Source organism: Chaetodon trifascialis, chromosome 10 (assembly GCF_039877785.1).
Source record: "Chaetodon trifascialis isolate fChaTrf1 chromosome 10, fChaTrf1.hap1, whole genome shotgun sequence".
NCBI classification, from domain to species: Eukaryota; Metazoa; Chordata; class Actinopteri; order Chaetodontiformes; family Chaetodontidae; genus Chaetodon; species Chaetodon trifascialis.
This window is the reverse complement of record NC_092065.1, coordinates 8,180,373-8,196,798: the sequence shown is the minus strand read 5'-3', so window position 1 is coordinate 8,196,798 and position 16,426 is coordinate 8,180,373. Positions and strand designations below refer to the sequence as shown.

At 43.2% G+C, this 16,426-nt stretch overlaps 2 protein-coding genes across 2 annotated transcripts; both read right to left on the bottom strand.

The window, feature by feature from the left end:
• Positions 1-1,611: 1,611 nt before the first annotated feature.
• Positions 1,612-5,444, bottom strand: ldhbb (lactate dehydrogenase Bb). Its single transcript, XM_070972454.1, has 8 exons — positions 5,076-5,444; positions 4,573-4,709; positions 3,908-4,025; positions 3,485-3,658; positions 3,127-3,300; positions 2,881-2,998; positions 2,281-2,404; positions 1,612-2,062 (listed from the first exon to the last, which is right to left on the bottom strand). The coding sequence occupies exons 1-8, from the start codon at positions 5,128-5,130 to the stop codon at positions 1,895-1,897; spliced, it is 1,068 nt and encodes a 355-aa protein (XP_070828555.1). The 5' UTR covers positions 5,131-5,444; the 3' UTR covers positions 1,612-1,894.
• A 2,728-nt stretch (positions 5,445-8,172) lies between these two features.
• tmpob (thymopoietin b) lies at positions 8,173-13,318 on the bottom strand. Its single transcript, XM_070972873.1, has 6 exons — positions 12,221-13,318; positions 11,962-12,079; positions 11,226-11,381; positions 10,963-11,072; positions 10,771-10,868; positions 8,173-10,158 (listed from the first exon to the last, which is right to left on the bottom strand). The coding sequence occupies exons 1-6, from the start codon at positions 12,452-12,454 to the stop codon at positions 9,774-9,776; spliced, it is 1,101 nt and encodes a 366-aa protein (XP_070828974.1). The 5' UTR covers positions 12,455-13,318; the 3' UTR covers positions 8,173-9,773.
• Between the last annotated feature and the right edge of the window lie 3,108 nt (positions 13,319-16,426).

The window sequence follows — 16,426 nt, the reverse complement described above, 5'->3', positions numbered from 1 at the left end:
GGCCATCTTATACCTGAAAGGAGCACGTAAGAGGACATTTAAAAGCAGAGTATTTCCCAGTTTGAGCTGCCTCGTGGAACGAGGACAAACAGTGATGAATGTTGATCTGTTGCAGAGGGACATCGCTCAGCGCTGGAGCGCGTCAGCAGAGAGGACGGAGACACTGTGGGTGAGTGTGGACATGACGCCTGCAGCTAACTGTGTGGAATAAAGACAGAACAGAACAGTTTGTAAGGGGCGGTGTGCTGGGATGTTTTGGCTTTTTAAGCTTGTATCACCTTAACAAAGGCTTTACAAGCTGTAACTGCAGACTTAGTCTGATTTGACTATTAATGATGATGATAAAGTCATCAGTGAGATTAACCTCTTAAATCTTTACAAAGCAACTTGCTATGAGGTGTTCAGCTTTCAGAGGTGAGCGAGTGAATTTCACCATGAGAGCAGAATGAGGCTGATCTCCTTCTGTGTTTACATCTTCTTTCTTTCTTGAACATCTTGGTTTCACAGTGTCTTGTTTCTTTTTTAAACCTCTCTGTGTCTGCAGAGGGTCACCACCAGAGCAGCGATGGCCCCGGGTTGTCTTGGTCGTCTCTTCTTCTGGAGCTGCTGCAGCGAGCTGTGGAAGAAGGTAAAACCCTGACAGTGATCACCAGCGCTCTGCCTCTGCATCATCTGAGCACCTCAATCTGTTTCCTTCCTCAGGTGGAAGCAGTCCACATAATTACCCAGACACACAGCAGCTGAATTTGAGCTACTTTTGAAGTCTTCACTACACGGTTTTTCTTTTTTTTGGTCACATTTCTTGTATTTAGCATGTTTTTCTCTTATGTATCACTTGTTGCTGTTTGTGTTCACTGATAATTAAACCTCACCTGTGAGCTGTGATTGTTTAATCCTGAGCAGTGTGCTTATTTATTTGTTTATTTCCTCCTCGTTAATGAGAGTGCAGTTTGTGTGTCCAACCAAGGAGATTTCCCTTTACAGTCTGACAACTTTTCAGCCATTAAGAAAAAGAAGTCTGTGTCACCTTGGGGCAACAATTAAGTCATTCACACCACAGCAGTGATTAACACCATGCTAAACACCAATTCATCATCACACTGTCTACACTGAGGTCACGGAGAGGCGGCTCACTGAGTGTTATTGGAAACGGCAGCCTGAACCAGCCATGACTCGGTCAAACAAAGGCCACCGGCTGAGCCGAGTGACATAAATCTGAATAAAAGTACATTTGTATACGCAGGACTCCTAAAGCTGACTGTTTGAAAGATCTTCATCAGTCAGCGACACATGAAATAACCCAGAACCCTGAACAAACACAGAAATGCAGCAGTTAGAAACAGGGGCACGACCAAAACTCTGTGGGTTCCCTGCTTCATGACCTGTGGAGACACCAACCGACTCTTCACTCTGAGGGCTTCATCTCACTTGTTTACAATAAATGTTACCAGAAACGTCAGACAGGTAATAGTATCATGAAAGGGGCACTCTTTCACATTGTTTTAGGATGTTTCATTTTTCATTGTCAGCTTTTTGCTTAAATAAATTCTACTTCTCCTTTACAGTGAATTGTCCCTTTACCGCTGAATAACTGAACACACGAGCTTCCTGTTCAAGCAACAAACTCGCTTTATTAGGCGTCAAAGCGACATGAGCGGTCCAGCACCGCAACACATTCAAGGACAAGTGAGTCAGAGCAGCATTTCACTCAGGTGATGCCACATTTCGTCTCCGGTGAGCGGAAGTGTATAGACAGACAGCTACATCTGAGGGCACTGAACTACGCCTGTGAGTCTATGGACAGTTAAAGGTGGGGAAGGTGGAGCTGTCTGGTGTTGAGTGGCTGTAGAGTGATAATACTGTAGGTGCAGCTACAACTCCCCCTGCTGGTCAGTTAGACATCCTGCAGGTCCCTCTGGATGTCCCACAGCGTGTTGGCACTGGCCTGCAGCTGGGCCACCTCATCTTCTGTCAGGGTCATGTTGACCACGCTGGACACGCCCCCGCTGTTCAGCACGCACGGCAGACTGAGATACACCTCGTCACTGATCCCATACATGCCCTGCACAGCGTGAACGACAAAGGCACTGAGTGGATGAGGATAAAAAACTGCAAAAATGGACATTTTTATGTTCATATAATAAGTAGTAAGTAAAGTTAAAAAAAACAGACAAACAAAACAATCAATCACGTGTGTGTGTGTGTGTGTGTGTGTGTGTGTGTGTGTGTGTGATTGTGTGTGTGTGTGTGTGTGTGTGTGTGTGTGAGAGCAGCCTTTACCTGCACCATGGTGGAAACAGGATGAATCCTGTTCATGTTCCTTATGAGGCTTTCCGTCAGGTCCGCGACACTCAGTCCGATGGCCCAGTTGGTGTAACCCTTCAGTTTGATCACCTCGTAGGCACTGAGAGACACGAGACACGGCTTTAGGAGACGCAGACCTGCTTGATGTTTGCATTTATTATTAGAGTTATTTTAATGGCGATACATCAGAGGAGAAGTGCTAAAAATAAACAGATAAAGCACAGTAACAGTGTCTGAAGCAGCCTCACACCTGCTGCTTTTGTTCTCTACGCTGTTGAAAGAGACAGTGAGAGACGTGAGGACGTGTGCTCAAATCTAATCTTCCAGAAAAGAAACAATGTCCTAATTTAATACCAACACAATACTTGATTAAACAGGTGATGGAGGAGGGCAACATGGCTTAAATTAATGTCCGTAGTTATCACCTTGTCTCTGTTTTGATATGAGAAAATTATTATGAAAGTATTCACAATCACTGGAAAGATCAGATAAATTAAAAAATATATACTTTTTTGGGGTCAGGATTGTAAAAAATGCCTAAAATCAAGTGAGCAAACCAGGTGATCTCAGGCCCACCTGTCCACCACCATCTTGTGGGTTTCCTTCCAGTTTTCTTCGTCACAGTCGGTGCCAATGTCCGGGTTCAGCGTCTGCAGGTTGACTCCAGCCACGTTTGTTCCACTCCACACAGGCACTGCAACACCAGTGAGAGCTTCAACCTTCGTCCACACACTTCACACACCGCCACTGTTTGCCGGTAACATATCATTATATTTTCGTTCTGCTTGCTCAGAGGAGTTCAGGATCTCCATAAATCCTCACCACTGGTGTCCCCGTGCTCTCCCAGGATCCAGCCGTTGAAGCTGCTGGAGTGGATTCCCAGTTTGTCGGCCATCAGGAAGCGGAAGCGTGCCGAGTCCAAGTTGGTGCCGCTGCCGATGACGCGGTGCTTGGGGAGGCCGCTCAGTTTCCAGGTTACATAAGTCAGCACATCAACTGTGGAAGTGTGAATATCAGAGGGTGAATACTGTGTGTGTGTGTGTGTGTGTGTGTGTGTGTGTGTGTGTGTGTGTGTGTGTGTGTGTGTGTGTGTGTGTGTGTGAGAGAGAGAGAGAGAGAGAGAGAGAGAGAGAGAGAGAGAGAAAACAGACAGAATGAGGAAATGTGTGTTTGACAGCACCTGGGTTGGAAACCACAATGATGATGCAGTCAGGGCTGTATCTGACGATCTGAGGAACGATGTGCTTAAAGATGTTGACGTTTCTCTGGACGAGGTTCAGCCTGCTCTCTCCCTCCTGCTGACGGACTCCAGCCGTCACCACCACGATGCGGGAGTTCGCTGTCACGGAGTAATCTGAGAGACGAGGAGGAAGTAGATTTGTCATTGTATTGAAACCAAGGTATCTTCAGATAATCATTCAACCGTCATTCAGACTCAAATGTCAACTGCGAGCTGCTACGAATCGAGACTGTTTTAATGCCAACAGAAACAAAGATGGTTCAGTCACTTAGCTGCATTCTGCAAATACTTGAGCCGCGTTTATCAAACTAAGACTGAGTTTGTACAACTGAGTGTCTGGGCATGTCTGAGGTATAAACTTGCCTTTGTCTGCGACTATTTTGGGGGTTTTGAGGAAGAGGCTGCCGTGCTGCAGGTCCATCATCTCTCCTTTAAGCTTGTCCTCCATCACATCCACCAGGGCCAGTTCGTCAGCCAGCTCCTGCACACAGCAGGGAAGTTCAGGAAATGTTAACCAAATGACTGAAATATTATTTTACTGCAGGATTACCACAATGAAACACAGGATCAGGTGATTCAGTCTCACAAATGTCTCAAACCAGATAAAACCAGATGTACAAAAGTGTTAAATCAGAACTTCTAAAAGAAATCTATATTTGCTTGTTTACTTGTCCTTGTACATGGACACTGTACATACAGCATAATGAGATTTAAAGTCTAATCAAAAGGATTTCTTACTGAGGAGTCAATCAAGATGGTAAACTTGCTGCTGTTACAGCCTGAAAGCTGCTGCCCTGTTTCAGCCAGGCAGGACTGCTTCAGCAAAAAGTCGGTTTTGGTGACAAATACATTTTTCTGTCATTCTGACCACACCTTCACAAGGACAGTGACGGGACAACAGCCAGATCAGACAGCAAGAGATCAGTAATCTGGTGTCAGTCTAGGAAGATCCTGGGTATTACCCCGTCCTGTGACAGCAGCCGGCGGGAGGGTAATCTGAGCAGAGGCACAACCGGGGGGGCTCTTACCCTGAGCAGGATGCTGACAGCACAGGCCATGCCAACCTGGCCCACACCCACCACGGTCACTTTATTCCTGGGGGGCTCTGGAGGACCACTGAACAGCGGGGTGATCAGCTTCTGCAGGATTGAGGCCATTTTCAGAGCTGAGGAGTGTAAAATAGAGAGAGAAGAGTATTCCTGGTCAGCAAACACGTTGACTGCAGACATGTGACAAACACTACACACAGACACGACTGAGGCAAACGGTCCTGCATCCAGAGAGCAGGCTGCCTGCTCAAACTTCATTAATACTGCATTCAGGACATTGCCAGTTATATTCTGGGAACAGAGGGATTACAAATTAAGCCTGACATTTGTCTCATGAGCACTCACAGAAGCACGACTTCTCTGACATATTGTCCATTAACAGAAAACGCACTGCCTGAGCTCTGTCTCACACATTACTCCTCTGCAGAGTTCACCTTGAAAAGACACGCGGCCAGACACAAAAAAACTGCAGCAATACTTGCATTTTTCTGCGATGCTCCGAGCTGCGAGGTATAAATACCACCATGTGATCAGCATGGCAGGCTGAATGGATACCTAAGGTGTGTTCTCACAGAGCCGTGTAACCCCTGCATCCACAACGCCTCCCACAGCCACTGCTTGTGCAATCCAGGCAGTCGAGGCAGGTATCCGGTCAGCTGCAGCGGTAGCACAGAGCAAATGTGACTCGGGGCTGGACTGGGGAGCTGCATAGAGCTCCTCCACCCTCCTCCCCAAATGGAGGATGGAGGACTATAATCGGATGCCAAACTTGACTGAGTGACTGCAGACTGTTAAAGGAGTTAGTGTAATCCCTTAACGATGCCTCCATCTGCTGCACCTGAACTACAGATGAACATTAACCTTGTACCTAATAAGGTGTCTCTAAAGAACAATAACAAATTACTTCAATCACACAGAGTGAAAGAAGTATTTTACAAATTATGCACCCAAGTGCAGCATTGTGCAGCATCCTTTATTAAAGCTCTAATATCGCCACTGTTAAATAACAACTGGCAGGAATCTGAATTATGTATGATCTAGCTGCCACCAAATTTTCAGCCCACTGCACATCTGGGAATTGTCTTTACTTTATGCTGCAGATTGCACACACTGTGATACCTGCAGCACCACTTTCTCTCTCAGCTGCTGTCTGTGCAAGAGATTACTGCTGGAAATTAACAGTGGTTACAGAGTGTAATCTAGATGATAATACAGGATGTCAGTGAACCAGTCCTGAAATGAATCGATCATACTGTGAACCGAGATGTCTGCAAAAAGTATCCATCTCTGTCTGGATAAAGTCCCATTGAAGGTTCACTGGTGCGTCGTCCATTCAGGAGCACAGTGAAACTGGATTACCCAGAGAAAGCGACGTGTGCTCACAGCATGTAAACACGAGCGGTTAATGAGGTGGCTAAGCCGGCAAGGTCACAGGTGGGGCGGCAGATTTCATAACTTCTAATGATGCAAAGAAAAAAGGGGTTTGTTCCTGAATGATCAGGGAACCAAAGCATCAACAGAGAATTTCCTTTTCGTACCAAAACTGTAGAAAGACAGCTGTGTGTGCGACCTTTCGAATGCTTTATGTGACTTGAGGTCACACTTGAACTTGAACACAGACAGCGTGGCAGACCACACATTAAGTATTTGAAAACTAAAATCTCTAAACATTTAATGGCTATATTTTCAGTTCCTGTACAACTATACTAGAAATAATAAAAACAATTAGAATTATTTTTCAACATGTCATAACATCCCTTCTGGGTACTTGGGTGAAAGGGTCCCAGATAAAAGTGCATTTCAAGAAAACAATCTACTCAGCCCTCGAGAAAAGAAACCCAAATTAATACGCTATTTATCTTTTTATTTTTAGGACATCATTTCTTGTCTCAGTTGTCTCAGAGTACCTGGAGGGAAACAGTTAAGCCGGAAGCTGTCACAGCTACTGATGAAAAAACTGCATGTTGACCCACTTCCATGTGGAGGATAAATAGATGGCAAACAGATGAACAAAACACATTTCCTTTGCAATTCTGAAAAGGCTGAGAAACACCAAAGCCTAAAGTCTGCACACGAGGAGCAGGACACACACAAAACAAATTCAGCTGCTGTCACTTCATAAAGAAAAGGTTGAACAGTGTCACTTTCCCCTCAGTTAGTCAAGTTCACCACAAACCAAAATCCAACTGAATCCAGGCTAACTCTCCACATAACATTGAAATCATGGCAGTTCACCTGTAGTCTTGAGGGTCCAGTGACTTTGTAAGTCCTCGTCCTTTCCCAAACGCTACAGTAAGACTCCCTTGGTGTGGCGGACTGTGTGCCTCCTCCTCTCGCTGCTGTTCTGTCAGGCTGCAGCCTGCTGGATTTAATTGACTAAGCCTCTCCATCCCCTACAAAGTCTCAGTTTGGCACTCCGAGGTTCACCTCAGTCAGCTGGTACGACATTCACTGACGACAACACATACTTCCTGTCACACGACAAAGAAACAGAAAGATGGTTGCAATATTTTTCCACCTTCCACTTGGGAGAGGTTCATAATGACATGAATCAGTTATCTATGGCTTTAGTGCAAATTCATATAGAATATATCAGGTGTAGCTTTGATGTTACACTTCATCTGGAGATGTTAATAAATGCTGCTTCACAGCTTCTCTTCAACAGTGAAGGTTCAGCGATGGGCCACTACAGTGATTTGACTGAGCCGATGGTTTCAAATAAAAATGGCTGCAACAGCAGATGGATTTCCGTGGTGTGTCTAATTTAGGCCACAGACAACAGATTGAGATTCACTGATTCTCAGCCTCGGATGAGAGCGTCTTGAAAAGTGCTGAGCTGCATTTCTTAATCAAGCACAAACACCTTTGAGCCAGCAGATGGAGACACATCTCAAAACACAGCCACTGGATAAAAAGAGAACCACCAAAAAAAAAAAAGAGTCATCTGATCGGCTGTGTTGGGCATCTGCACTCAAGATTATTAGCCTTATTTGAAATCAGCCTTAATTTATTTCTCCAGAAGTTCTACAAGCCTGAGGAAGATCAAAACATCCCTTCTATTAGAGAATTAAACTATCTGTTTGGAGCATCACAGGACAGCGTGTGGATTAAAAAAACATGGTCATGCTTACAGATGGTCAGCTAAAACAAAAGCTGAAAGTCTGTAGAAATCCTGGAAGGCACTTAAAGAGGGGAGAAGTGTGTTTATCACTTTAAATTTACAGTACAAAGATTAAGACTTGTCACGACTTTTGTTGCTTCTTCGAACAGGGAGAACAGTGGGATGCTGAGGGACTCACCTGGTCAAGCTATCACATTAGGTATGTTACACTTTCAGGTGTTCAGAGACTGCAAGAATAGAAGGAAAAATATTATATCATAGCATTTGTAAGGCACCTGACTTATTTCTAAGTTTACAATCACATCCACATTCAAACAAATGTAAAAAGTGTGGAGTGTTTTGGAAAACAGTCGTGATATAGCCCATCTGTTGTGATAAACTGGTTGAAACATGCAAAAATAGTAACATTACCCAATAAATATGCCCAGATGTGCTACAGAAGACAAAGAAATATCTGGTAACAGCAAAGTTTATTTCATGATACACTGCCTACATGATCATAAATAAACAGATTGAAAATCCTTACCCACATAACCCCTGTCATTTCTGTCCATTGTGGGAGAGCTGCCTGATGATGAATCACTTGTGTTAAGTAAGCAAGATTTCAATTAAGATACAGTATCACTTGCATGTATTACATATTGCTTTCAAAAGTTACCGTAAAATGTGCTATAAAAAGTTGAACACGCCACTTTAGAAAAATATCAAAATAGAAACAAAGATGCCCCAGAAATCTTGTGAACCCCAGCATCACCTCCAGTGAATGCATCCTTTCCCCCAGCGGGTCAACAACCCCTTTCAGAGTAACCTACAGGGTCTTTATTGTGGTAATTTGCACAGGCAGAAGCACTGAACAGTTCTGGAGAGAATAAATTGATTAACTGTCCCAAAAGGATGAACTTTCTCCATGTGTCTTCTTTGCAGATCTGCCATGTCTGGACACATGTAGCCACTTAGGCGGGCTATGTGGGTGCACTGCAATAGCCAATCCTGCATATAGGACTGAAGGATCAGAAATCTATTAAAAGAAAAAAAAATAGTAAGCACAACAGAACACTAAAACCCAAAGCATGTAAACTCAAATGGGCACACTGGCAGGGCTGGAAATCAATAATCCATTATCAAGCACTGCAAATTTTGTTTCCTTAAGGAATAACGGTCAAATAAACATAAGATGATCAATACTTGGAAGCTGTCATGTAGAATTTTGTATGTAAATTTATGAGGATTTTGATAAATGATGCCAAAAATACAGTCAATTTTCTTCCTCAATCCACTGACAGTAAAAATCATAATACAGTGACCAGAATGATCATTTCAGCCATAATCATAGAGCCCCTTATACAATGATTCAAGCCGTGATCGGTCACCAGAAGACGTTTTAGACCTCAACCTGAACATGGGCGGATTTTCCTCATGCAGTGACGTGACCTGATTACACCGTGTGTCTCCTCCCAGCACAGACCACATTAAAACGTTTGAGCTGAATCAACCTGAGCACCATAGAAATAATGAATCACTCTAACTAACTCTACAGCTACGGAGCAAATTTTGAAACTCATACAGAAACACGTAGACATTCTGGTATTAGTATTAGCACTGCTTTGTGCTTTAAAATGGGAGGGCACTAAGTGCTAACAGTGTCCAGGCACTTCACCATCAGAAAAACACCTGGCACAGAGAGTTAGAAACTACAGTATGGCCTTCAAAAACTACAACCATGCATCGATAACCTGGCCTCTCCATTCTGCACTCGTTTCTACATACAAGGGTTAAATACACACGAAGACACAAAACAATTCACAGATTAAAATCAACATTAGAATGAGTCTCTTCTGACAGCCACGAAACAGTGTTATCCAGAAGCTACTGTTTCCTCTTGCTGTGGGAGGAAAGCTGGAGTCAGTAGAGGAGAAAGTTTATATCGTTCCAATTACGTCTGAGTCCTTTGTCCAAGCATGTAGGTAAAAGTAAGAGGTGAGCCAAGTTTACTGCTTGAGTTGTGGTGTGCTGTGGCAGGGAGGTGGCGTAGGCAATGTGAGAGACTGCTGAGGGTCTTTTACTTGCCGGCGCTCTCTGTGGCATCGCTGCTGCTGACGCCCAGGTAGGTGGCTGCGTTGTTCACAACGCCCTGAAGGGGGACGAGGACGCTGTCCCGGAGACCTTTGAGGGTGTTGATTTGATCTGCATCCAGGTTCTGGTAGGCATAGTAGAGAGAAACGCCCACCACAACAAGGAGCAGGAGCTTGAACAACACAGACAGGAAGCCTCGTCGGGCCGGTGCTTTGCTCGAAGAGACAGTGCTGCCCACTCTGGAGAAAGACTCTGAGTACGAGCGGCTCTCAGTGAGGACAGCGCGCTGCACACGGGACTCATCCAACCAGTATTCACTTGGTTTAAGTGGTCTACCAGCTGCACCCCGGATTGGACGCCTACAGGTCGCACTGATCAGGGAAACAACACAATGAAACGTTTAGGCCAAGAACACACACACAGGATCTTAACTCATGGTCCACTTGCTAGATTTTCAAAAGCATCTCATGGTCTTTCTCAGCAGATTTTGCTCAGCTGTCATGGAGATAGCTTTCACATCTGATGCCAAATAGTTAATTACATATATAGTTGATTTTATTCTATATCTTTTATTTATTGTCTTTAATTCTTTTTCTATGTCTCTACAATTTAATTTCCCCAGTGTGCAATCAATAAAGTCTCTCTCTCTCTCTCTCACCAAAGACTAACCCTGAAGGAGCTTTGGTCATGACCGCTGTCTCTGTTCTGGTCTTTGGTGCTGGATGTGAAAGCTACCTCCAGCTACCACTGCTTAACTGGGATGTGAAATACAGTGAAAGCTCAGGGAAAAGCTAAGTAAATGGACCTTGATTCAACTTCAACTCAAAAAATAAATAAATAAAAATAAAAAAGCCAACTAGTATTTCAAAGGTGAAGGGTGTTCCTCTATGTAAAGCCTAAACCATTTTAGTGAATCTGTTTTTCCAAACAGAACAATATTTTGCAGGACATGATTAATGTGCTTTGTCATCATCAACTCTCACCTGATGCCCGTTGGCGTGCTTATTTCATTGGCAAGGATATCTTCAACAACACTCTTGCTGGCCTTCTTCGGTGTCTCTTCGGTAATTTCCTCCACCACCTATCAGTGTCATATAAAAACATGTTCATACAACTTAGAATACGCACATCTCTCCCTCTCTCTCTGAGGTTGGGGATGGCAAAAAGTGCCTCACCTTGGTTTGTCGTCTGCTGCTGGTTCTGACGGTAACTGGGGTTTTCCCTCTGCTCCTCACAGGCTTCTCTACCACAGGTACTGGCTCTGACTCAGGCGCAGCAATCTCCTCTAAAAACATATGTAATGTAAACACAACGGCGATCCATAGAGACATCAATACAGCAATTAGTGTGACATACTGACATTTCCAGCCCAAGTTATTTGCCTTGTCAGTAATGCATAACTTTGAAAGATGACGAGTAATGTGTGGTCAGAGCTCACCATCTTCTTTGTCACTGTACTGGTCCGAATTTGTGTTGCCATTCTGGTTACTGTCTGCTTTGGGGAGAGTTGTGATGTCTGTAGGAGCTTCAGGTTCAGCTGGAGGCTGGTCCAAAAGCTTCTGCAGCTTCTTCTCATACAGCTTACGGGTAGAGGCTGAATGAGGACAAGGAAGGTGCAAAAAAGAATATGAAAGACCTCAATTCCAGTAGGATTTCTACAGTGTTTGTTCTGTTAACTCACATTATTTACACACGACTACCTGAACATACATAACACTGCTCATGTTTGACTGACAGCGAATTTGAGGTTTTAAACTAGACGGATGAATCAGCTGGACCAACACATTGGCTGTTTGTATTTTGCATAGACAGTGGTATGTATTGTACATGTGGGTCATAAGTAACCAGAATTTGCAGTACTCAAATACAGATATGTCTGATGTAGCTGAAAAATTGCAGAATCTTAGCAAAAATGTTTGGAAAGAAATATTCAGCATGAGTTGGGCTATAGTTAAAAAAAATAAAATAAAAATTACAAACAGGTCAACAAAAAAATTAAAATAGACTTGCTTTATTACTTTTTGTGTTAAGTTAATAAATAATGCTAATAAATGTATTCCTAATCAAATGTCTTTGTGCCTTTGAAGAACTAAAACCTAAACTTATTTCTCATGTTGTAAAAATACGACAAGTTTTTCCACAAAAGTCTGGGACAGGCCCTCCGGGGAACTCACCAACAATGGGCCCTGAGTCCACACCATGTTTAGCCAGCTGTTGTCTTAAATCTTCATCAGTGAGATCTGTCACCTCCACTTCCTCCGTGCGAGGCTTGTCTGTCTTTTTAGTAGCTTTCTGCAGAAACATTTAAATGACAATGATAAAACAAGTCTTACACTGACTACACCTTCCACATTTATTCTATCCACCCACACAGACGAGCACAGTACCTTAACACAGTCACCCACAAATAAAAAGCAGAATTAAAAAACTTACTCTTCCGGATCGACTTTTGTTGGACACCACGGGCGCAGGTAACTCTTCGTCGCTGGAAAAGGTGTCTGCAGGTGGACTCTTCTTGTTGTTCAGTATGGTCAAGTTCTTCAGATACAGCTGCACATACACTTCTTTTTTATGCTCTCCGCTGGGAAGTGGCACGTTGTTGGCTGTAAGCTCATTCTTCAGCTTATCTTTCGTGAGAACCGACGGATCTTCCAGGAATTCTGCCATGATTAACTTTACTCAAGCTATCGACAGCTTTCTTTTTTGCCGCTTACACCCAACGGAAATTAGCGCGTTCAGTCGGCAGCTAGAAACAACAACACAGGGAACGTGACCGAATAGCGCTGTTGTCAAACACGACTGGCGCCTACCCGCTTCCAATTCAGCTAGCAGGACAGAAGCGATTTACTAAAATAAATGCCCAGTTTTGCTTTTTAGCCTAACAGCTAAGATACCGACAGGTAGCTTTGATTTTTCGAAAACAGATACACGCGTGCGCTGCAAACGGTACCGATGCAAAAAATCTAAATTAACTAGCTGTAATATGACTGAATTAGCTTAGCTTCAAACCGGTCCACTTGCTTCTGTCTGTCCGCGGTCGCAACAGGGCCGAACAAAAACCAGCTTCGCTATTGGATGGAACACCCGAGTAAGCTCCACTCTGATTGGCTTGCTATGAATGGAACGCTCGCAGGCCGACGCCACAAAGAAACCGCAGGCTGTGTTTAAGATAACGGCTTTGCATAAATCTTATGGACGATATTTCCACCATTGTTTGAATTTTCTGATGTTGTCGACCTTATTGTGTTTACTAAGCAGACGAACGCGAGGTTTAACGATTATATTGAGTCGTATTAAGTGGTGAGTGAGCAATGTTAATGGCGGGTTACGAGCTGTGGCTGTTACCCGCGTTCATAACGTACAGATGCAGTTTCAGTTTGTCTCGCATGTTTGTGGCAGGAATTAATACTAATGCCAATTCATATCGACAGTGTCACTGATAGTTTCCATAGGCCTATTACATAATGTGGCAGTGAGCGAATATTGAGCCATTTAGATGAAGCCTGCTTCTTTAACAGAAGATGGCAGCATGAGCCACATTATACAAAGGAACATGGGGTAGTCTTATTTGTTTTATGTTGCACATCAAGCCAGAGGGTTATACAGCATAGAGGTTAGAGAGAGGGGAATAAAAGAGACAGGAGAAGAATTAAGTATACAACCCACAAAATAAAATCAAGAGAAAGACAATGAAAACAAATGGATTTATAGAAATAAGCATTAGATAAGATTTGGTTTCTCTGAGACTGTGAGGCTGTTCAGAGATGAGGAGCTACAACAGCACCAGCATCATCACCGTTCATTTAGATTAATTTGTCCTTCTGCAAGGAAAATTGCTGCCACCCTCTGTACAACCTCAGAGTGCACAAATACATCAAACTTGACAACTACATACATGAATCGCACACCACAGAAGCTATAAGGGACCTCACACTCTTACATTATGTTAAGAGTAAAATGATAAAATCAAGGACACAACAAGGAAGAATATAAAAAGGAAAGCAAAAGTTGACCCAATAATCACTTTCTTCCAGCCCCCCCAACACACACACACACACACACACACACACACACACACACACACACACACACACACACACACACACACACACACACACACACACACACACACTGTATAATCTGGTTGTAGCATCTCCAATGTTTTGTTTTGCTGATTTTGTCTGTTTTATAGCATCTTTAGGTTTCGGGCAAAACAAGACATTTGAAGACGTCTACATGGGCTGCAATTCAGAAGGTCTGGAAACAGCCAAATTAAAAAAAACAAATTGACAGGTTAATCAATAACTAAAATGATTCCAAGTTGCAGCCCTACACACTCGCACACAGACATGGCAGTGTTTGACCGCCTCCTGCCTGTCTGGGCATGCTGGTCTCTAACTCTGTGGTGAGCCCCCTCCTCTGCAGCCGTGGTGACAGTGGTTTGAGGTGGCACTGTGTGGCTCCCCACCTGTCCTTCAGACCTGCCTCTCTGGGGCTTTCTGGGATGCTGCTGCAAAAACCAAGCAATTGATCCCCACCTCAGCTCTAAACCACACTAAAATACAGCACTTCAAGTACAGTTCAGCTTTTCCATAGTGCATTTGCCAATGAAGTGTAGGCATAAAAAATGTTGAGCCCTTGAGAAACACCTCTTAAGCTTTCTTTGTATGTAATTTATACAGAAAATAATGCATGGGCCAAGAATCACAGAGAGTGCCTCTTTAAGCATAACAGTCATGGCCTCTGAAAAATGATCAAAGCCTGCTCTTTAATCGTCAACGTTCACATTTCAGAATAAGTTCATTTAAAATGGAATCGCTCCACCTGATGTTGACCAGTCAGTACAATCGACGACATTTCTTGACAGATGACTGTAAAATAAATCTAAAGAACAGACAGAAATCAATTTATGGGAAAATAAAGGCCTTTGAGTGCAGTTACTCAAGGAAAGTTGGACTGACAATTGAATTATTGAATGTTACATAGTATTTGGAAAAGGCGGCACACCTCAAATGAACACAAACTCAAACATCCACGTTGTAAAAGTGGATTTCTGATCGCTTTGAAAAATGTCGAACACAGGCTCCATGGTCAAGTTTATCTTGGATTTTAAGTATTTCTAAATCCCAACTGAGCCAACCACAGAAGTAGCTTAGGAAAAGTCAACCTTTACCACCCAGAGAATGTCTGATCCAATTCCACTGACACAACAAAACACATACTTGTGAAATTAATCAAAGTTATTCAATTTCAGCACAATGTATGATCAAAGCGCTGTCATCTCATCTATTACTTGGTCCAGATTTACATGATCACCAAACAGCTGTATATAACATTTCTTTAAAAAAAACTAAATTCACATCCAAGATTTTTGCATGACCAGAGCATTTTGTTGTCCCATCCAGTACTAAAAAAATGTCAGTTTTCCTGCACTAATCTATCACAACAATCTCTAATCCCAGAGGATGTTATTGCTCTGTGCCAGACTAATTAAGATCAAGTCTTGGGTAGTTTCCTGCGCAAAATGGAGGGTAGGATGGGGGCAGCAGGAGCTGTGTATTTCACAGAAGCTGGGATTTGTGTGTCCTGGCCTAGGAACAGCCATCTAGTAGTGCTCACACAGTATATTTTCATTTGTTGACAATCCAAACTCTACTTAAAGGACACATGCTTAGATGTAGACATTTCTGTCAGGAGGAAAAATGAGACTCCCTCTCTGGCCCTTGTTGATGCCCATTTGGCCACCTGCCTGTTTGTATCATACATATATTTGCATTATTATTATGATTTGGTCTTTTCTCCGTTTTATTTGGCCATTGAGTACAGAGACACACTCGCTCATGTCCTCACTGAACTTAAGGCAAACATTACTGTGTGTGAACTTCCATGTAGTGAATGAAGAATTTCTATTAAGGCTCCAGTGAGGCACCCATGGGATACCATGTTGGATCACTGGGGGGAAAACTTAATGTAGGCCATCCATCTCCTCAAAATGTAATGCACTGACATAAAAGGATCAAGACAAATTTGATCTGTTAGAGCCACTGGAAGTGCTGCTTCTGCAGCAGTTGGTAACCACTGCAAATGCATTGCAATGCAAAGGAGCTACACTGACGTTGATCTTTAACACACCTTACAGTTCAGGAAGTCATGGACCCTGTGCACATAGTTAACTGAGCTTAGGTATACTCAATATTTTGATATTAACAATGCATAAAATGATTATGTTTAATGTGAGAGGAGCTGCTCATTGTAACAAATCCACAGAGAAACATTAACTCTGCAGTTCCTTTCAATGCCTTGGTGCATTTTAGCATCTTTCAGCTCATTGTTTGATTTTACAGCAACATCACTGTTTTGGTTAAGTCTCACAGATCTCATACTGTCATTTTCAGCCACAACAGGCAGCATTTACAACCAAACAGCTCTATAACCCACTGTACTCTACCTGTTGAGTACCAAACAGCAGACAGACAAAGATGGCCTGTGAACAGAGTCATGCATTTAGCAGCTAAAGAGCCAGATATTTCCTTCAGCAGTTAAAAGGAGAGTGAATACTGCACTTACATTCATTGGTTGGCCAGAAACACAACTCCAAATGAATGCTAATGTTGCTCCATACTGTATCTGCTAGATGTG